The sequence below is a fragment of the Diplotaxodon limnothrissa genome, linkage group LG5, assembly GCF_057381915.1.
Source record: "Diplotaxodon limnothrissa isolate DT_005_m linkage group LG5, D_limnothrissa_male_GT1.1, whole genome shotgun sequence".
Lineage (NCBI taxonomy): Eukaryota > Metazoa > Chordata > Actinopteri > Cichliformes > Cichlidae > Diplotaxodon > Diplotaxodon limnothrissa.
Genome location: NC_140600.1, coordinates 41,507,222 through 41,525,734, shown reverse-complemented (window position 1 = coordinate 41,525,734; position 18,513 = coordinate 41,507,222). Strand labels below are relative to the sequence as shown.

Sequence of the window (18,513 nt, the reverse complement as noted above, 5' to 3'; positions counted from 1 at the left end):
CACTTCAACGACAAAACAATTAGATTTTTATTTCTGGAGCTTTTCTCGACCCGGAGGGGTCAGAGTTCAGAGGTCGTCCCACCACGCTCCGCTTTGCACCTGAACGTCTCCGATGGGCGGTGAAGCACATGAGACCAAAAGAAGAGAAAGAAAAAGTCCTGCACGTCGCCGCTTTTCTCCCGTTGCTCGTCCTTCTTGCAGGAGATCAGACATCTCGCTCTGCAGTGACGGAGGAGCGCCGTTAGATCACGAGGTTGTTGTAGCTCACGTACTTCTTCTTAGCTGCTGGACCTGGGGACGGCAGGAGACACAGAGGTCAGATTCGGTCCTCACGGCTGCTTGAAGAGCAGAGGTGAAGGTTAATGATGGAGCAGGGATGAGGTGATGACAGACGTTCGGGTAAGTAAAGCTTGAATTATGAACTCTCAGCAGGGAGGACGGGACGGTGAGAGGTCATAACTCAAAAGCATCTGCAGCAGAGGGAGAAACAAAAGGAGTGTGGGCTTATCTGAGGGTCGACCGATCAGCCGCTGCGGTGGGTCTAACTTTGAGCCACAGGTGGCGCTAAAGAGCTGAAGATGGAAAGATGGCAGCTGATGAAAAGACTGAATCTGTGAGGGATCATTCATCTGCACATGCTCAGTAGAGTCTTCACATCTTGGAAAAATGCTTTTAACCCTTTATTTACCATCTTATAAGCAAATCTTCAAATGACTGCAAAATTCAAACGGTTTTAAATTTAAAGCCAAACTGACGAAAGACGTCCGTCGGGCCTGTAAATACACGCTGGTAAATAAAGAGTTCATGGATGTTTGAAAGGTTTGTGTACTTTTGTGTGTTTTTGTACTTGTACTCAGTGGGAACAGCCTGCCTCGTGTCTCCATGCCGTAGATTTCATGGATTACGCCCCCACAACAGCGCCGTCATTTCAACATGACGTGCCCACAGACCTGGAGAACACCTCCAGCTGCAGGTGTTTCACTAACAGCTCGCTGAGCCGTGAATCAAACGCGTGTTCAGGTGTCGGCCCGCGGTGGCAGTCCTACGACGAGCTTCAGCCTCTGATGGAGGACGGCAAACATGCTGCTGTACTGTTGGCTGTGTGACGCAAACATTGTTATTAGAGTTCATTGAAATATTCGGCTCCCTGTGTTTTGCACCTGGAATAAACTCAAGGATCAGTCTCTAACATGTTCCTGCCTGTAACACTCGATCGGCTCGCCGCGCTCTCTTCATTAAAGCACTCGCCACGTTGCTCGTTTGTAGCACAAACCTGTAACATCTGTTCCCTGCCGTGGATTTATCTGTGAGTAAATATGGTGCGTTGCTGTGGGTGTGCGGTCCAGCCGAGCTCCTGCAGACACCTGATCCGTGTCGGTGCTGAAGCTCTGCAGAGTTAGCACGCGGCTCCTGAATGACGCAGGAAGCTGAGCGTGACGTGTTCGAGGGGTTCAAGGTGAGCTGTGCAGCTCCACCACCTCCATATCTCCCTGCTGCAGCCCCCCCGCTGGCACTTGACCCTCAGCATTCGTCCGGTGACGAATGGCTGGGAACCAGGAGCCGCCATCAATCGTGGCAGATAAAAGAGAAAACGGCTGCGTTTGCATATTGAGCAGCTCTGACTTTGTGTCTCATTCACATTCAGGAGCAACATCTCCAGCTCGTCTGACAGCGGTGGGCGGAGCCTGATGATCTGAGGCGCGCATGCTTCGATAACCGAATAAATTAACTCAGTCAAAAAAAAGAAGACGTTTCTGTTCATTCTCCCCCCCCCACCCCCCCGTCTGCAGTCAGACTGTTTCTGTGCAACACTCATCATAAACAGTCAGTCTGGCTATAATTAGGCCTAAAATAATGGTTCCAGATTAAATGATAATGAGTCTCCTTTAACGCAGCTGAAAGCGTCTCAGAAAACTCACAGACCCCAGAAATCCGACGTCTGGGAAACACGTTTATTTCTGCTCCGTGCAGAGAGTGAGATTACTCGTTGAGGAGCATCGGTCAGGGAGCTGGTCGCTCTCGGCCTCATCGTTACAGAGGGGAGAAAACGCCAGTCTGTATGACCTTTCACACACGCGTGTATACAAACCTGTGTCACACTTTTACACACAGGCTCAGCTCAATGACAGAATATCAACAGGAATAATTGATGAGCTTCACCTGTGGCTGCTCCCCCTGCTGGAAACACAAGATACTACCGCCGGTTTTCCTACAGGCTTTTGGGGGTGTGGTCACATGAGGCCCACTAACGAGGATCTGATTACCGTCACGACGCTCAGAAATCCGCCGCGGTCCTGTCATGGGTCAGTCGGCCATCTCTGGCCTCGGCGTGCTGCTGCACTGGGCTGTTTTCACAGCTGCTGACTCACAGACCGCGGAAGTGTTGGAAAGTCAAATCGCTCCAAAAATAAACGTTCGTCTCGGCCTCTGCCGGCGGCGTGGAGAGAGAGGCGGCGAGGCCTCGTACCGCAGGATGGAGAGACAGCGAGAAAGCGGTCTTTGTGGTGGAATCAGCTGGAGGAGCGGGGAGGATGGAGACGGAGGTGAGGAGTAGGAGGAGGAAAGAGAGGATTTACAAAGTGAAGGAGGAGGGGAGCGCTGAGACGCTCGAGGCCGAATGAGAGGGGAGGCGGAGTGGCGAGCGTGGGCGGGCCCACAGATGGCTCTGCCATAACTAACTACAGTGACTGATGTGCTGTAATTATGACGGGGCCTCGGGCTGCGCCACTGAGGTTTTCCCGCGGGGGTGTCATTATTTATGGTTACAGCCACGGCGCCTCGAGGAGCCTCCCGAGTTTTACTGAGAGCAGCTGAAGCTGATCCAGATTAATCAATCAGACCAGGACCCGGTTTTACCGCCACTGTTTCACAGATTCTGGCGTCTCCTCTGCGATGTCTGCAGGACGAGGACAGGAGTGATTCTTATTGACAGACCCTGCAGACGGCCGCCGTCACGGCCACTGAGGAACTCTGGACTCTGAAAGCTGATGTTTGCATTTGTACTCTGCCATCATGAAGAGCAGAGAGCTCAGCACGTTACAGAAACGCCACGCCTGCACAGGCGGCGTGCGAGCTGCAGTTACAGCCTCTTGTTCGAGCCGATACGCGTGCGTGGATCACGTTACCACCACGGCTGCTGATTCTGGGACTTGGTGCCCATTTGTGTCTATATTTCTTTAATGCAGCTCCACAAATCAAGCATACGTTTTAAATCCTGACATCTGTGGTGTGGGAGGAGCTACATGCGCGCTTTCCCCTGGTGACACGGTGTATTAAATTAGCTCACTGAGGCAGAGCCGTCTCTGCGTCAGGGGTCCCGGGAGGGGCTTCAGAGGCTCAACAGGAAGATCCTGCACATCAGGAAACAACCTGGGAGCTCTGGATTGGCCATGACTGGGACACTCTCTGAGCACGTGCAGAGCCCAAAGCTGGATGAAGGCCTGCTGCGTCGGCTGGATGTTTCACAGCAGGTTCAACAGCTGCACACTTTACATCCTGATGGACTCAGGAGCGGCGCAGGAACCCCGGAGGTCACTGGGGGTCGGACGTGCAGTTAAAGCACCGGAGGACGGCCTTAAATCTGCCGCTCGGAGCGCCACGCTACAACCTCCTCGTGTAAAAGTTAAAGTCGGTTGAAAGAGGGCGGTAAAGAGCCGAGGACGTCACTTTTACATCCCCTCCCCACTCGGGTCTCTCTCCTCCTCCTCAGACCTCCAGGAGAAAATGGATCAAGGTCGGGACAGCAAAGCAGAAGCAGAAGATTAATTTGCTCTTACCTCTGATAAATTATGAAATTAGCCTGTGAGGGGGAGAAAAACATGATTTGGTGAGTGGTCCCAGAGGGAACCCCACTGTGAGCTGGTAATTTGATCACACAGACATGTAATTTCAACTATTCAAATATTTCTGAGAAGCTGCGAGCCGAAGCTTTCCGCTGACTCTGCTATTACTGCGGCGTTTCTCAGCGGCGTCAGGAGCGCATCCTCGTCCTGCACCTGCTCGTTCCCACCTCGCGTTCCTTTAGCGTCACTCAGAGCAGCTGTGATCGAGTTCAGGAGCGTCTCCGAGGACATTTAGGTGTCTCCAGAATGGCTGACTTCCTGTTAGGACTCGTGTAGCTGCAGCCTGTGAGCTCACGCTGAAGCATTAATGACCTCGAGCTCAGTTTGGTCTGCTGTCAGCCGCCTCTTCCTGTCATGTGATGGTGATTGGCTCCGCCCACAGGGAACTTCCGGTCCTTTGTCAGGCTGCGCCTGCGGGTGATGAAACCTGTGACGAGGTGACATCAGCTCGCCACGAAAGCAGGAAAAATGTTGTAAACGCCGTTTCTGGCTCAGATGGATTTCTGCTCCATGCACTGGAGGACAGAGCAGAACAGGCCCCCGCAGCCCCGTTCACTCCAACATCATCAGTCTGAATGATGTCACTGATGATGTCACGGAGACGTTTCTTGGTTTGATTTGTTCAGCTGATTTGTTCTGAGAGGAGAACGATCAGAGCGACGGTCCATCGTCGACACGTCTGAGTGTGAACCCATACCGGCGAGTTTACTGTTTGAAAACGATTCGTCACTTTGATGAAGGAATGACTGATAAACCTGTTGTTTCAGCGTCTCTGTGGAACTAAAGGAAGTTACATGTGGCCCAGAGTTAGTGAGCAGCAGCCCTCCCAGAAAAGACGCCTAGGCCTGGTGGCGAGGTGGCCGGGGTGGCTGCGGGGCTCACGGAGCTCCACCCTGGGAGCGGTGTTACCTCACGATGGTAAAGGTTAAATATCTCCTCTTATCTCACACTCTGCTGGAGCAGCTTTGCATGAGTCACAGTTCAAAAAGCCCCGGACTTTGGTGCAGCTCGCTAGTTCATCCTCTGTCTCTTTAAGGCCCACCTTCTTCTGATTGGCCAGCGTTAGGAAGCCTGCTGAGGGGCAGCGCACAGCGTGAGCCGTACTGCGTGTGCTTCTGTTTCAGATGGATTATTCTTACAGACATTTAGCTCATTGATTAAAACTGTGGGCGTGTTCAGTTAATGACAGGAATCAGCAGAGTCGTCCTCTTCAGCCTTTACATTAAATCCATGTCTCAGATTTCTCAGTATTAACTGGAGCTCATTCAAACACAGACTCCCTGCTTTCTGTGAGATCAGCTGCTAATCCGCCCCACAGATCCTGAAAATCTGACTTTTCATGTATTTCAGAAGTTTGGAGAGACGCTAACGAGGACAACGAGGCCGATAATGTATCCTAACGAGCCAATCATCACGCAGGTTTAGACCCACGCTGGTGTTCAGCATATAAACGTTAGTTCTTGGAGACAGGGCTGCAAAAATAAAAGCCGGTTTGTATTCAGAGACGTGATTAGCACATGCACTCATGCATTTGTAAAGGAACAGTTCAACATTTAATAAAACCCTCCTCTCCTTCCTGCTGCTTCCTGCTAAACGTAGCTTAGCAGCTGATGATCACATGCATCAGACTTTATTTTCATCGCTTCATTCATTCAGCCTGAAGCACAGAAACTGAGTGTCTGCCTGAAAGCGGCGATCAGGACGTCCAAACACACGCCGGCTCCACAGACTCGTCACAGGCAGATTTAAACATCGTGTTCAGGGTCAACGTTTCACCTCCGGGAACAACAGGGAACAAGTCTGTGACATCTTCAGTTTTATGCTCAAATTTCAAAGAAACGTTTTAGCCGCAGAATTTTATTTATGATCTGAACGAAACACCTGAGGTTTGGATTTATTCCAGATCATTCGAAGTACCAAAAAAATGAATCTGATAAAACGGTTAAACTCACAGAAAGCGCTCTCTTTTCTGTGAGAGAAACAGAACCTTTGAGACGTCACTCGAGGTGTTTGGATGAGCTCTTCTAACTGTGCGGTGTCAGGTACTTACTGCTGGGGTCGACATTCTCGCACAGCTCCGTCTTGGCCTCTCCGTTGGGCCGGTCACTGGCCTTGTGCGACAGCCGGGACGACATGGTGGCGGCCGTGACGACGGCCTTGAAGGATCGTTTCCTCTTCTGCACGTTGAGCTCCGGGTGGAAGATGATGACGTAGACTTTGGGCATGTAGAGCATGCCGAGGGCCACGGACGCGCTGAGGTTCATGGAGATGGTCAGCGTGGTGGTCTGGATGTACAGCTGGTGGGAGAGAGAGGGGAGAACGGGGTTAGTTAATGGTTTCATCTCAGAGGTGTTTTGTTCCAGTAACACTGTGAGGAACCTTGGAGTCATTTTTGACCAGGACATGTCCTTCAACGCACATATTAAACAAATATGTAAGACTGCGTTCTTCCATTTGTGCAACATCTCTAAAGTTAGAAATATCCTGTCTCAGAGTGACGCTGAAAAACTAGTTCATGCATTTATTACTTCCAGGCTGGACGACTGTAATTCATTATTATCAGGAAGTCCTAAAAACTCCCTGAAAAGCCTTCAGCTAATCCAAAATGCTGCAGCAAGAGTCCTGACAGGGACTAGAAAGAGAGAGCAGATTTCTCCTGTTTTGGCTTCCTGTTAAATCCAGAATTCAAAATCCTGCTCCTCACATACAAGGTCTTAAATAATCAGGCCCCATCTTATCTTAATGACCTTGTAGTACCATATCACCCTATTAGAGCACTTCGCTCTTGCTCTGCAGGCCTACTTGTTGTTCCTAGAGTATTTAAAAGTAGAATGGGAGGCAGAGCCTTCAGTTTTCAGGCCCCTCTTCTGTGGAACCAGCTTCCAGTTTGGATTCAGGAGACAGACACTATCTCTACTTTCAAGATCAGGCTTCAAACTTTCCTTTTTGCTAAAGCATATAGTTAGGGCTGGACCAGGTGACCCTGAATCCTCCCTTAGTTATGCTGCAATAGACGTAGGCTGCCGGGGGATTCCCATGATGCACTGGGTGTTTCTTCCTCACTATGTGTTAACAGACCTCTCTGCACTGAATCATACTATCAATCTCTGTCTCTCTTAACAGCCTGACTCCTGAACGAGCAGAGGTTCATCCATCTCCACTGCTGCTGACCTCTGACCTTTAACCCTTTAGAGCTGTGTAGTAGGTACCGTCCTGGTGACGGCTGTATTTCAGTCACGCTCGTGTCAGCGGCGGTAAAGAGACTCGGGAAGCTCGCCTCACTCAGAAGCAAACTCTCGACACTTTTTATGAGCCGGTGAAGGATTGTGTTTTATTACCCGCCGTGTTCTCGACCCTCGCCTGCAGCAGAGAGCGGCAGCCGGCCGAGCCACGCCATTAATGTTTTATGCAGTGTGTATATTGCCCCTGTGTCCGAAGCCGTGGCCCCGTGAACCCAATAGAGGGCCGATACGGGCCCGGGAAGAATGCATAAAGAGGCACGGCTGTGCTGTAATGGGCTTCCCAGAGTGGCTTTCACTCAGTTCAGCCCACTGTCTTTATGTGTTATGGCCCTGCTGTCACAGTCTGAGCGACGCCATTAACGGGGAGAAGTCACAGCAGGCGGGGTGGGGCTGAGAGTTAGGGGAGCAGCGGGGAGAATATTCAGACCCGCAGAAAGGCTGCTCGCTTCCTGCGTCACGTCAGCAAGAAACTACGCCGCGCTCTGAAGGAACACAAGGCCCTGCACCACCACCTGACGCAGGTTTAATGAGCCCGCGGCGTTTACCTGCACGACAGTCTGCACGCACGTCTTCTTCTACAAAGCTGTGGCAGCAGACACACCTGCACGTGTCCAGCTCATCTACAGTATCTTCATCCCTGCAGTCCCCACCTGCAGCTCGTGTGCACAGGTGAGGGTTCCTGCCGTCTGTCAGCGCCTTGCGTGCAAAAGACACCCTGACATACACGAGCTCCTCCCTGATGACCACGGTCTCGGGGTCGGAGACCTCCGCAGGTGCGAGCTGGACACACAGGTGTGTTTGCTTCGTTACAAAGAGGTGACGGACGTCAGAAACGGGCAGCGAGAGCAGCGTCTGTCTGCTCCAAGCAGACGAAGGCAAACATCGGCGAGGAGGCGGAGTCAGTGGTTTGTTTAAAGCCTGTGTGAGCTGCTGGCCCTCAGCTGTGACGGTCCACTCTGAGCTCTGGAGGGACACCTGCTGCTCTCTGACAGGTGTGCGCACGATCGTGCAGTCAGGTCTGTGCGAGGCTGATGTGAATCAGCGATAAGATGACACGACTGATAGAGCCCAAACGGCAGCGCTCTTATCAGCTCACCTGCTTTAATGTCCATCTGTGAGGAGGCGGAGCTTGAGCTGAGTGATCAGCAGGTCTCTGTGGATGCAGACTGAAGTGAGCCCTCCAGACGTCATCGCTCATATACAGTCTGTGGTTGTAGCTGTAGGTGGCGCTGCTCTGTTGCAGCTGTTTGGCTCTTTGTCTGTACACATCTGTCTGAGTGCTGCACATCTGGCAGCTTTTCAGCCGAGCTGGAGTGACCCTCCTCCTGAGCAGACAGCCTCAGAGCCTCTTCCAGCTTCACGTTGTGTTTCTATAATTCTGCTTCACTTCTCTTGCCTCCTATTTCCTTTGCACTTCTTCCCTTTCTGTCGCAGTCTTCATCCTTCCTCGCCTCCTTGCTTCCCTGTGACTCGTGGCGTCCCTGTGCTGTTTTCCTGACACGATGAAGGTCGTTTTCTTTCTTCGGCGTGTTTCAGCTGAAATGCTTGCTGCGTCCTTACGATGTTCTCACATGACTCCTGTTACTGCCGTCTTCTCGCCGTCACGTGGGGCCAAGCGCTCGGCTGCTCCTGCGGCTCTGATTGGACAATTGGTAGTAAACAACGAGTCTGGCCCAGCATGCTGCAGACAGACTCCTCCCCCCTCATTTAAAGCCCTCCCCCCAATGAAAACGTGCTCCTCTTCTCTGAAACCACATCAAAGATGGCCGTCTCACTGAGGCGGCGTCAGGCAGCCTGCCGTTTCTGTGTGAGGCACAAAGGTGGAGGTCGACTCCATCAGGTGCAAACGCTGAAACAGACTCCAACTTATCTACGTCAGGCCCAGCTGCGGTCCGGTCGGCGCCTGGCGAAATCATCCGCACACTTCTGTGTTTTATGGTTCACAGGGAAACGTTTCTCGTCTCGGCGCCACGTCCGTGTCACCGTGTGGCGTCCTGGGAGGCGTTTCGATAAAGTTTTGACACGCTGTTGGTTTGCTGATGTCCTCTGCTGCTGCAGCGCGGCGCTCTGTGAGGCTCTTCATTTCCATTTGTGGCGGATTTATTGTTGGATTGCTTCTCATTTTATTGACTCGCTCTCAGCGCACAGACTGGTTCATTTATCCAAATAATTGGACGCTCGTGACGCTCTTTGAACCTCTGACCTGCCCGAGAGGCCGTACGCATAAAGTTTGATGAAGTGAAAAATTAAAACTGTGTGTAAACACAAAGTGCAGACGGAGGCTCTTCATCATGTCCATAAAAGCTGCTCTTTAATAAACCTTCATCACTGAGGTCTCACCCGTCGTTTCCACCATCTGTGGCGGTGAAGCGACGCTCACTCAGCTCAGCGTGTCAGAGCGCGCAGGCGCGTGGAGGAAAACCATCGACGGCAGGAACAGCGAGTTCAGAGTTCACGAAGAGATCAGAGCACCAGGTAGAAACCGCAGAGCCGAGACCCGGACAGGTGCGTGCACCTGAGTGTCCCTCAGAGCCGAACAATACGAGCGAGGAGGATTCAGGAAACCTCTCAAAGCAGGACAGGAAGTGAAACTTTGACCTTGGAAAGACGTCACCTCAGACGTGAAGCTGGACGTCTTCGTGGCTGCGGTCGTCGTAGTGTGTCAGAAGTTACGGTCTGAGCTTCACAGCATCAGGAAGCTGCTGCTGATACTTCTTCAGGACTTTGTTCAAAGTTTAAGGGAAACTTTGCCAAAACTTTTATTTGCAGGAAGCTTTCGGTCTGAGTGACGTCCACAGATGTTTCCTGTATGGACCGGCGCACTCGCAGACACGGCTGCGCCACATTGCAAAAACCCACGAAGTTGAAGCGACACCAAATCACGGACGGTGTCGGCAGCGAGCATAAAGTAGGGGCGATGCTCGGAGCTCAAACCTCAGACTGATGTTTGTCCTGCACTGGAGGCGTTTCACCTTCTGAGGTCTTCTTCACGGACATTCGGTGGCGTTAGGTGGAGGAAACAGTCGCAGCCTCGTCGTAGACCCTGCTGCACTCTTACTATGTGAAGTCAGGTTTCGCTTTGCGTCACCTGTGTGAAAACACGTCATTCGCCAACAATTCGCCTGATTCGCCCTTTGCTTCCCGGCTCTGTGTCAAAGTCAGGCTGAACCAACTCAGTGAAGCTGAGCTCCAACTGCCTTCAAAGGGCATAAATAAGCTCCTCCCCCATATCTGATTGGTGGCGATGTCGGGTGTACGTGGTGTTTAAGGCTCAGTTTTTAGCAGAGTTAAATATTTGCAGGTTCACCTAAACTGACATCAGTCTGCTGCAAACGCACCATGTGGATCAGGAGTGGTCATGTGACGAGGTCTGCAGCTAGTCACATGACCCTGTCCTGATCCTCCCCGCCTCTCAGGCTTCAAAGGCGCATTTTAACAATTGATGGCAGGAACGTGGTCATGATTCTGCCGTGTGCCTGAGGCCCGGAGCGAGCTGCGTTCAGGTCATTCCAAAGGTAAGACAGTCCCCGCCTTTGAGGACGTTTTGGACCTCCCAGCCACCGTAGCACATGACTCCTCTGACGACAGATTTTAAAGTAGAAACTGCTGGGTGCTGTAAACTCTTCAAAAACACTGCTTCCTTGATTACTCCGGCCGGAGCTGCTCTTTATGCGCTCAATAAAAACCGCTGCCACAGTTTCTGCTCGCCACCTCCAGACGCTGATAAAAGTTATGCTAACGCTATTTTAGCGCCGTACACAGAAATAAAATGGTGCACAGTGGAGAGCGATGAAACGAGAGAAATGAAGCATCACTGCCGCAGAGCTGGAGACAGTTAAGGGTGGAGAAGGGAGAGGCGAGGGTGGAGAGAGAGGTGCGTGAGAGGAGGTGGAGGTTCAGTGGGCGTGAGCGTAAACGACTAGCCGAGGAGGGCGGGGACGAGGAGAGGCTGCAAAGTTTAGAAGAACATCAGACACACGAGGAAGATTGACGAGACGTTCAGTTTGGATGGAGGGAGGAGGAGGTGGTGTTAGAGGTGGAGGCAGGGCGGAAGTGAGTCGAGAGTCACAGTGTCTGTTCCTAATGTTTTGTCTTCTTGGTCTGAGCTGGTTTCCATGGTGACACCTGTGGCATCTGAGTGCAGGTACACCCAGAACCAATCAGCATTCTGAAACTGCAGAAACACCAAAACCATGGCAACCAATCCTGAACACACGCCAAAGCTCAGCTTCAGTGGACGCCTCCCTCTGAGACCGCCCTCAGAGTGCGTCCAGAGCTGCCTGTGACTACGGTACGCACACGCAGACACACACATGCACGCACACTGAGGTGGTGGTGTTGAACAGCAGCTCGGTGCTGCAGGAGGTGACGAGGGTTAAAGGGCGTCCTCCTGCTGCCTCCTCACATTTGACCTTCTGTCCTGGAGTCATGGTCACAGATGCAACAATCCTGTCTCAGCTCTTTGAGCTGCAGCTTCTGCTGAGCCCTCTCTCCTCATCGCCGGCCTTCATCCCTCCAAAGCTGCAGACGTCTCTGCGCGGCAGCATGGTGCTGACACACCTCAGCTCTGCTTTAGGTCACCTGTGTTTTTATGAAGCCCTCTGAGGCACAAACCTGCCTCAGAGGGCTTCAGCCACGCAGCAGCTGCAGGGGTGTCAGCTTTGAATCCCAGCACGTGACCGCTGTGGTTTCACATGTTATTCTGGATTATTCAGGATTACAGATTACTCAGATTACTCTTACACCTAAACATCAGCTCAGAACCTCTAATGTGGTCTGTAGAGTTGATCATAGTTCATTTATTCGTCATGTTTCTCTCTTTCTGATGTTTGTACATTATGTGAAGGTTACTGTGTGATTCTTTATCATTATTGTTGTCATTATTAGCAGCAGTATTTGGGATTTTTAGGATGTTCAGCTGCAGATGTTTGAATGTGTTTGAAGAGCTTTGAGCTGCGGCTGTGGTGATGAGTTGGAGGGGGACACAGTTTAATGTGGCACCGCTCTCCACCTGCTGTAAAGCTAACTGCTAACTACCTGTGTGATGGCCCAGAGCTGCAGCAGAGAGGAGACAGACGTCCTGAAACAGCGTCCTCACATTTGATTGGCTCTCCAAATGTCAGCACTGTGAGTCTGTGTGTGTGAGGATGACTTGTTTACTGGGGTACTTAAATTCCACTTTCTCCTGCTGTTACAAAGTGGCAGGAAGTGGAGCTGCTGCTGGAGACAAAGCACAGAGCTGGAAGAACTCCTCCCCACTGTGAATAAATAAATAGCACGAATTTGTTTCATTTCTTTTTGAAATTTCAAGTTAGGAAAACAGTATCCACAAATGTGCAGAACGATGTATTTCTGTTACTGTAAACTTAAAACAAGTGAGCAAAATAATGTTACAAGAAGAAATTTCAAAGTAAAGATCACATTTTTCCTCATTCGTTTTATTCTGCAAACTCACGTCTTCACATTGCCACAGAAACACTCAGTGCATCATGGGAAGTCACCCAGCAGCTACACAAAGTGATACCATACTATACAACCCTGAGACCTCCATGTGTATACACCTGTATTACCCTGGGACCAGCTGTCACGCTGTGCAGGGGGTCGAGGAGGCTCTGATGGACCTTTTCGACTGATGACCCCGGGGAGCGCACTGATGGTCTGCTCAACAAATCACATTAAATCCTGTCAGATAACGTATGTCCTGACATCAGGAAACAGAGAGGAAGAGAAAGTGTTCGGAGCGAGCGGAGGAGAGAAATCAGGGAGGGGAGTCTGCAGGAGCGTCAGAGCCATCTCGGGTTATAAGCTGCCCCATCTCCACACCCACCTTCTCCCTCCACCATGACCTCCAACACGTAGCCGCTATTATCAGCTCCAGGCTCCTTAAATCCTGTGCAGGAAACACAGCCCAAGGACCTGAACAGCTACAGGCTGGATGGAGGCTCTGACCCTGGCTTGCTTGTCTTCGAGCTCATCGTTAGACAAACTGTGTCCGTCTATCAGCCTAGCATTGGCCTATCTGCTTAGACACCATATTTCTACGATTTTCAGGGCCAATAACCTCAGTTTGATCTGAATCAAGAAGCAGAAAGTTTGCGGCCATCCAGGTCTTTATGTCTTTATTCCTGCAGTTTAACTCATTGATCAGTACCTGTGGATGGAGTAAAATCAGCACAGCAACAGAAACATATGCAGAGTTTATTTCCTTTAAGTGAAAAACGATGAATCGACCAATCAGTGCAGCCCAACTGAACACGGCGGTGAGGAGAGGAGGACGATGTCCTGTGTGCTGACAGGTGAGGAGAGGAGGTGGAAACAAACATCAGTGCCATAAAATCCCTGCTGCATGAAGCAAAGACATTAGCATTGCAAATACCCGCCTCCTCCTGCTGGCGGCTCCTTCCTGTCTACACGTGGAAAACATCTAATTCAGCTGGACGGCGGCAGTCTGAGTCCCCGTGATGGCGGCGTAGTGACCTTGGCGTGTGCGTGAGAGGAGAAAGGGCCTCGTCTGATTTATTCATGAGGTGCTGACATGTGGCAGCAGATCCGGTGACGCTGAAACGCTGTTCGGGGCGTCGCGCATACGAGCGCTCCATCAACAGCGGGTTCTTGCACACGTGTGGTCGTCTCTTTAAGCTGATGTCATTCATCTTTCTTTGAGGTCACGCTGAAGTTCCCGCCCTTTCGGCGCTCTCGGAGCAGACTTAGAGTCTCCGTGAGTTCGAGCGCTGATCTGAGCAGCGTTTCCGATCTCTCGTTGTCGCCTTTGTCTTTCTGATCACCTCACCGGAGTCTGAGTCTCCGTGTTCGCTGTTTTGTAATGTGTTTTTCTCTGTGAGGTCGCGTAGCGTCTGCGGGCTTTTGGATCAGTGTTTCAAAGGATTTCTGTCCTGTAGGCGGCGGGCCGGACCGTCCTTCAGGAGGGTTCTTTGCTCTGATCTCATTTCCAGCTCGCCCATCTCTTCACTGAGGCTCTGAGCTTCAAGTGTATCCTCTCATTGATAAATCCTGAATGAGCCATTCACATCAGAGAAAACACACAATGTACCTGCGCTACAGTCAGAGGCATCAAATCCCTCTTCAGGCTCCAGCAAACAGCTCTTATCATCATGAGAACAGGACGCTGCTGAGCACACGCAGCCTGATCCTGCTGCCTTCAGCATGAAGCCTGCTCTGCAGAACAGGACGGCACGATTCAGCCTCCTCAAGACGTAACAGGAAACACGAGATGGAAGCTCGTGGTGCACGGCGACCTTCAGCCTCCTGATGTAATGCCGGGGGGTGCCGGTTAGAGCAGGACCCAAGAGCAGACACAGGCGAGGAGACGTGACTTTACCAAAAAGCGAGATTTTATTCTGGCTGATGACAGAAGGCAAAGCAACTAAAGTGGAAACCGACTATCCTGTGATACTGAACACTATACGAGAGTATGAAACCGTGATGAAGCTCTGACACTTTAACAACCACGTCTATGACTGTGATGACTATGACGAGACGTAACTGGGAGGGTTACACAGACGACGCGACACACACCGAATGAAACACAGACACTAAATACAAGGAACACCGGACTCTTTCAAAGTAAAACAGGAAACATGGAGACACAGACATGACGCAAACTTGACAACAAGAACCACACAGACATGAAACATGACAGGTAGACACACAGGGAGGCTTAGTACAGGGGAAGATGACCCAGGAACTAAACAGCAACCTGGAAATTAACTAGATGAGCTGAACTGAAACTAGCAGAGCAGGAACCTTCACCTGACAGGGAGACGAGGCAGCACGGACCCTGAGAGCAGATCTTTAAATATTATCCAGGTCAGTCAGCAGGATCATCCACCACAGGAGGAAACCTGTTTCTTCAATGGCTGGAAAATCATCCCAGAATCAGGAACACTGCCCTGAGACTGCTCCCAAACAAAACACTCGCACATGAACACGCCACATCGCCCTCTGACAGCAGGGCGGCCATCTTTACTGCATCCACAGACTGCTCTCCTGTTTTCCAGCTAACAGGGCGGGGGTGTAATCAGAAGCTGATTGGCTCCGCCCTGAGAGTAAATACAGCGACGTCTGCACTGCAGGTTTAAAGGCTTTAGGACCTCGACAGAGAGCGAACGCACACATGTAGGCGACGAGTGCAGGACGCCACAGGAAACTCTGTTTTCAGCTCTGCTCCACCCTCACCGCTGTGATAGAACCAAAGGATTCATCATCTTCAGATTTGTTCCTTAATAAATGTAACACAAGCATCTTAATAACACAGTTACTGTAAATGATTAAATACTCCGGAAAGACAGCGGAAATACTCTGGAATACTGTGGAATACTGTGGGAATACTGGGAATACTCTGGAATACTGTGGGAATACTGTTGGAATACTGTGGGAATACTGTTGGAATACTGTTGGAATACTGTGGGAATACTGTGGGAATACTGGGAATACTGTGGGAATACTGGGAATACTCTGGAATACTGTGGGAATACTGGGAATACTGTGGGAATACTGTTGGAATACTGTTGGAATACTGTGGGAATACTGGGAATACTGTGGGAATACTGGGAATACTCTGGAATACTGTTGGAATACTGTTGGAATACTGTGGGAATACTGTTGGAATACTGTGGGAATACTGGGAATACTGTGGGAATACTGGGAATACTCTGGAATACTGTGGGAATACTGGGAATACTGTGGGAATACTGTTGGAATACTGTGGGAATACTGTGGGAATACTGTTGGAATACTGTTGGAATACTGTGGGAATACTGGGAATACTGTGGGAATACTGGGAATACTGTGGGAATACTGTTGGAATACTGTTGGAATACTGTGGGAATACTGGGAATACTGTGGGAATACTGTGGGAATACTGGGAATACTGTGGGAATACTGTGGGAATACTGTGGGAATACTGTGGGAATACTGTTGGAATACTGTGGGAATACTGTGGGAATACTGTGGGAATACTGTTGGAATACTGTGGGAATACTGTTGGAATACTGTGGGAATACTGTGGGAATACTGTGGGAATACTGTTGGAATACTGTTGGAATACTGTGGGAATACTGGGAATACTGTGGGAATACTGTGGGAATACTGGGAATACTGTGGGAATACTGTGGGAATACTGTTGGAATACTGTTGGAATACTGTGGGAATACTGGGAATACTGTGGGAATACTGTGGGAATACTGGGAATACTGTGGGAATACTGTTGGAATACTGTGGGAATACTGTGGGAATACTGTGGGAATACTGTTGGAATACTGTTGGAATACTGTGGGAATACTGGGAATACTGTGGGAATACTGTGGGAATACTGGGAATACTGTGGGAATACTGTGGGAATACTGTTGGAATACTGTGGGAATACTGTGGGAATACTGTGGGAATACTGTGGGAATACTGGGAATACTGTGGGAATACTCTGGAATACTGTGGGAATACTGGGAATACTCTGGAATACTGTGGGAATACTGTGGGAATACTGGGAATACTCTGGAATACTGTGGGAATACTGTGGGAATACTGGGAATACTGTGGGAATACTGGGAATATTGTGGGAATACTCTGGAATACTGTGGGAATACTGGGAATACTCTGGAATACTGTGGGAATACTGTGGGAATACTCTGGAATACTGTGGGAATACTGTGGGAATACTCTGGAATACTGTGGGAATACTGTGGGAATACTAGGAATACTGTGGGAATACTGTGGGAATACTGCGGCTCTGACACGGAGCTGCACAGATAAAAGAAACGAGCTGAGCAGACTAAAAGCTTCTTCGCTGTGCAAAGGACGAATGAGACTGCAGCAGAGGTGTGACATCACAGACAGGTGTGATGTCACAGGCCGCTAGCTTACTGCAGGCCAACGGAAGCTCGGCAAGCTTTCCTGCTCTGCGATTGTCAGTTGTTACAGAGATAGCGGGAAACAAAGATCCCGCCCACCTGGCACTGAAGTGTCTGAGTGAGTCTTGCCTCACTGGTTTAAACCCAACAAATACAACCTGTGCTGTGTGTGTGTGTGTCTGTGTGTGTCTGTGTGTAGGAGGATAAGAACATGAAGAAGAAAACACAAACGCAAAAAACTAATTCCTCCTACACTGTAACAGACACTAATGAAACCACATTTTGCGCACACACACACACACAGACACACACACACACACACACACACACACACACACACAGACACACACACACACACACACACACACACACACACACTCCCCTTCGTTACATCACTCCATGCTGTCCCCTTTCCTTCCTTCATCCTTTACTTGCTGCTGCCTGAATCTGTATTTGCATGTTGAAATTGGGTGTGTGTGTGTGTGTGTGTGTCTGTGTGTGTGTGTGTGTGTGTGTGTGTGTGTGTGTGACAGAGAGAGTTTCTCCTTCTCATCTGTATTCTGCTCGGAGCAGGCAGGTAATAATAAGCAGCAAAGGCCAGTATGTTACTGCTGCTCTCAGGTGATGTCAAACCTCTGCACACGCACGCACACACACACACACACACTCTCAGACACACACACACACACACACACACACACACACACACACACACACACACACACACCTGTTTGTACTCATGTATCTGTGAGGACTCTGCTCCTGTGTTTCTGACGTTTTGACTCTTTAAAGCAGGGGTGTCAAACTCAAACACACAGTGGGCCAAAATTCAAAACTGGAACAAAGTCGCGGGCTAACGTTAATATTTATTGAAATATATTTATTCCTCCAGATATAAGAATGAATCTTTTCTTATGGACTCAAACAAGTTTTGCTGAAAAACTGAATATGGAACAAGCAAAGCTTAATACTAAACAATATATATATTAGCTGTATAATAGTAGGCCAGCTCTAATAGTAATTTGGTATGGCTTCGCGGGCCAAATGTAATTAAGGCTGCGGGCCAAATTTGGCCCACGGGCCAGAGTTTGACACCTATGCTTTAAATGTTTCTCTCGTTCTAACTCAAAATAATAAGACTCACCTGACCTGTTTTGTTTTGTGATATATCAAAGGTGAGGTTGTTGTGTGTGTGTGTTGTCTTCATGATGCATTCTGCAGCATTGTTGCCTCTCACACAGATCAGATTTTTATGATATTACTGCTTTCTTTAATCAAACATGTTTTGGACATCGTGGCTCCGTTAGCAGATGAAGAACCCTCCGTCTATTCTGAGGACAAACTACAGCCCCCACAATGCTGTGAGGCATGTAAACAATGTGAACAATGTGTGTTTCCGTTTGTGTTTTTAGTGTTTCTCTTATTGTTTTTAGTGAAGTCTGTGAAAGCAGCAGAACTCTGTGAGAGCGGCTCTAGCCTGCAGTGAGTCATCGATGCTCAGGTGAGCCGCCGCTGATTACGGCGAGGGCGAAGGAAACCGAGAAACAGGCAGACTCTCAGGCA

At 49.9% G+C, this 18,513-nt stretch overlaps 1 protein-coding gene across 1 annotated transcript in view; it reads right to left on the bottom strand.

Annotated features, from left to right (window-relative positions):
* Positions 1–241: 241 nt before the first annotated feature.
* Positions 242–18,513, bottom strand: part of grm7 (glutamate metabotropic receptor 7) — a 168,379-nt gene continuing 150,107 nt past the window's right edge. The window contains exons 9-10 of the mRNA XM_085353623.1: positions 5,893–6,139; positions 242–291 (exon numbers count right to left, since the gene is read on the bottom strand). Coding sequence (XP_085209749.1) covers positions 242–291; positions 5,893–6,139 — 297 coding nt within the window. The remainder of the gene's footprint in view (positions 292–5,892; positions 6,140–18,513) is intronic.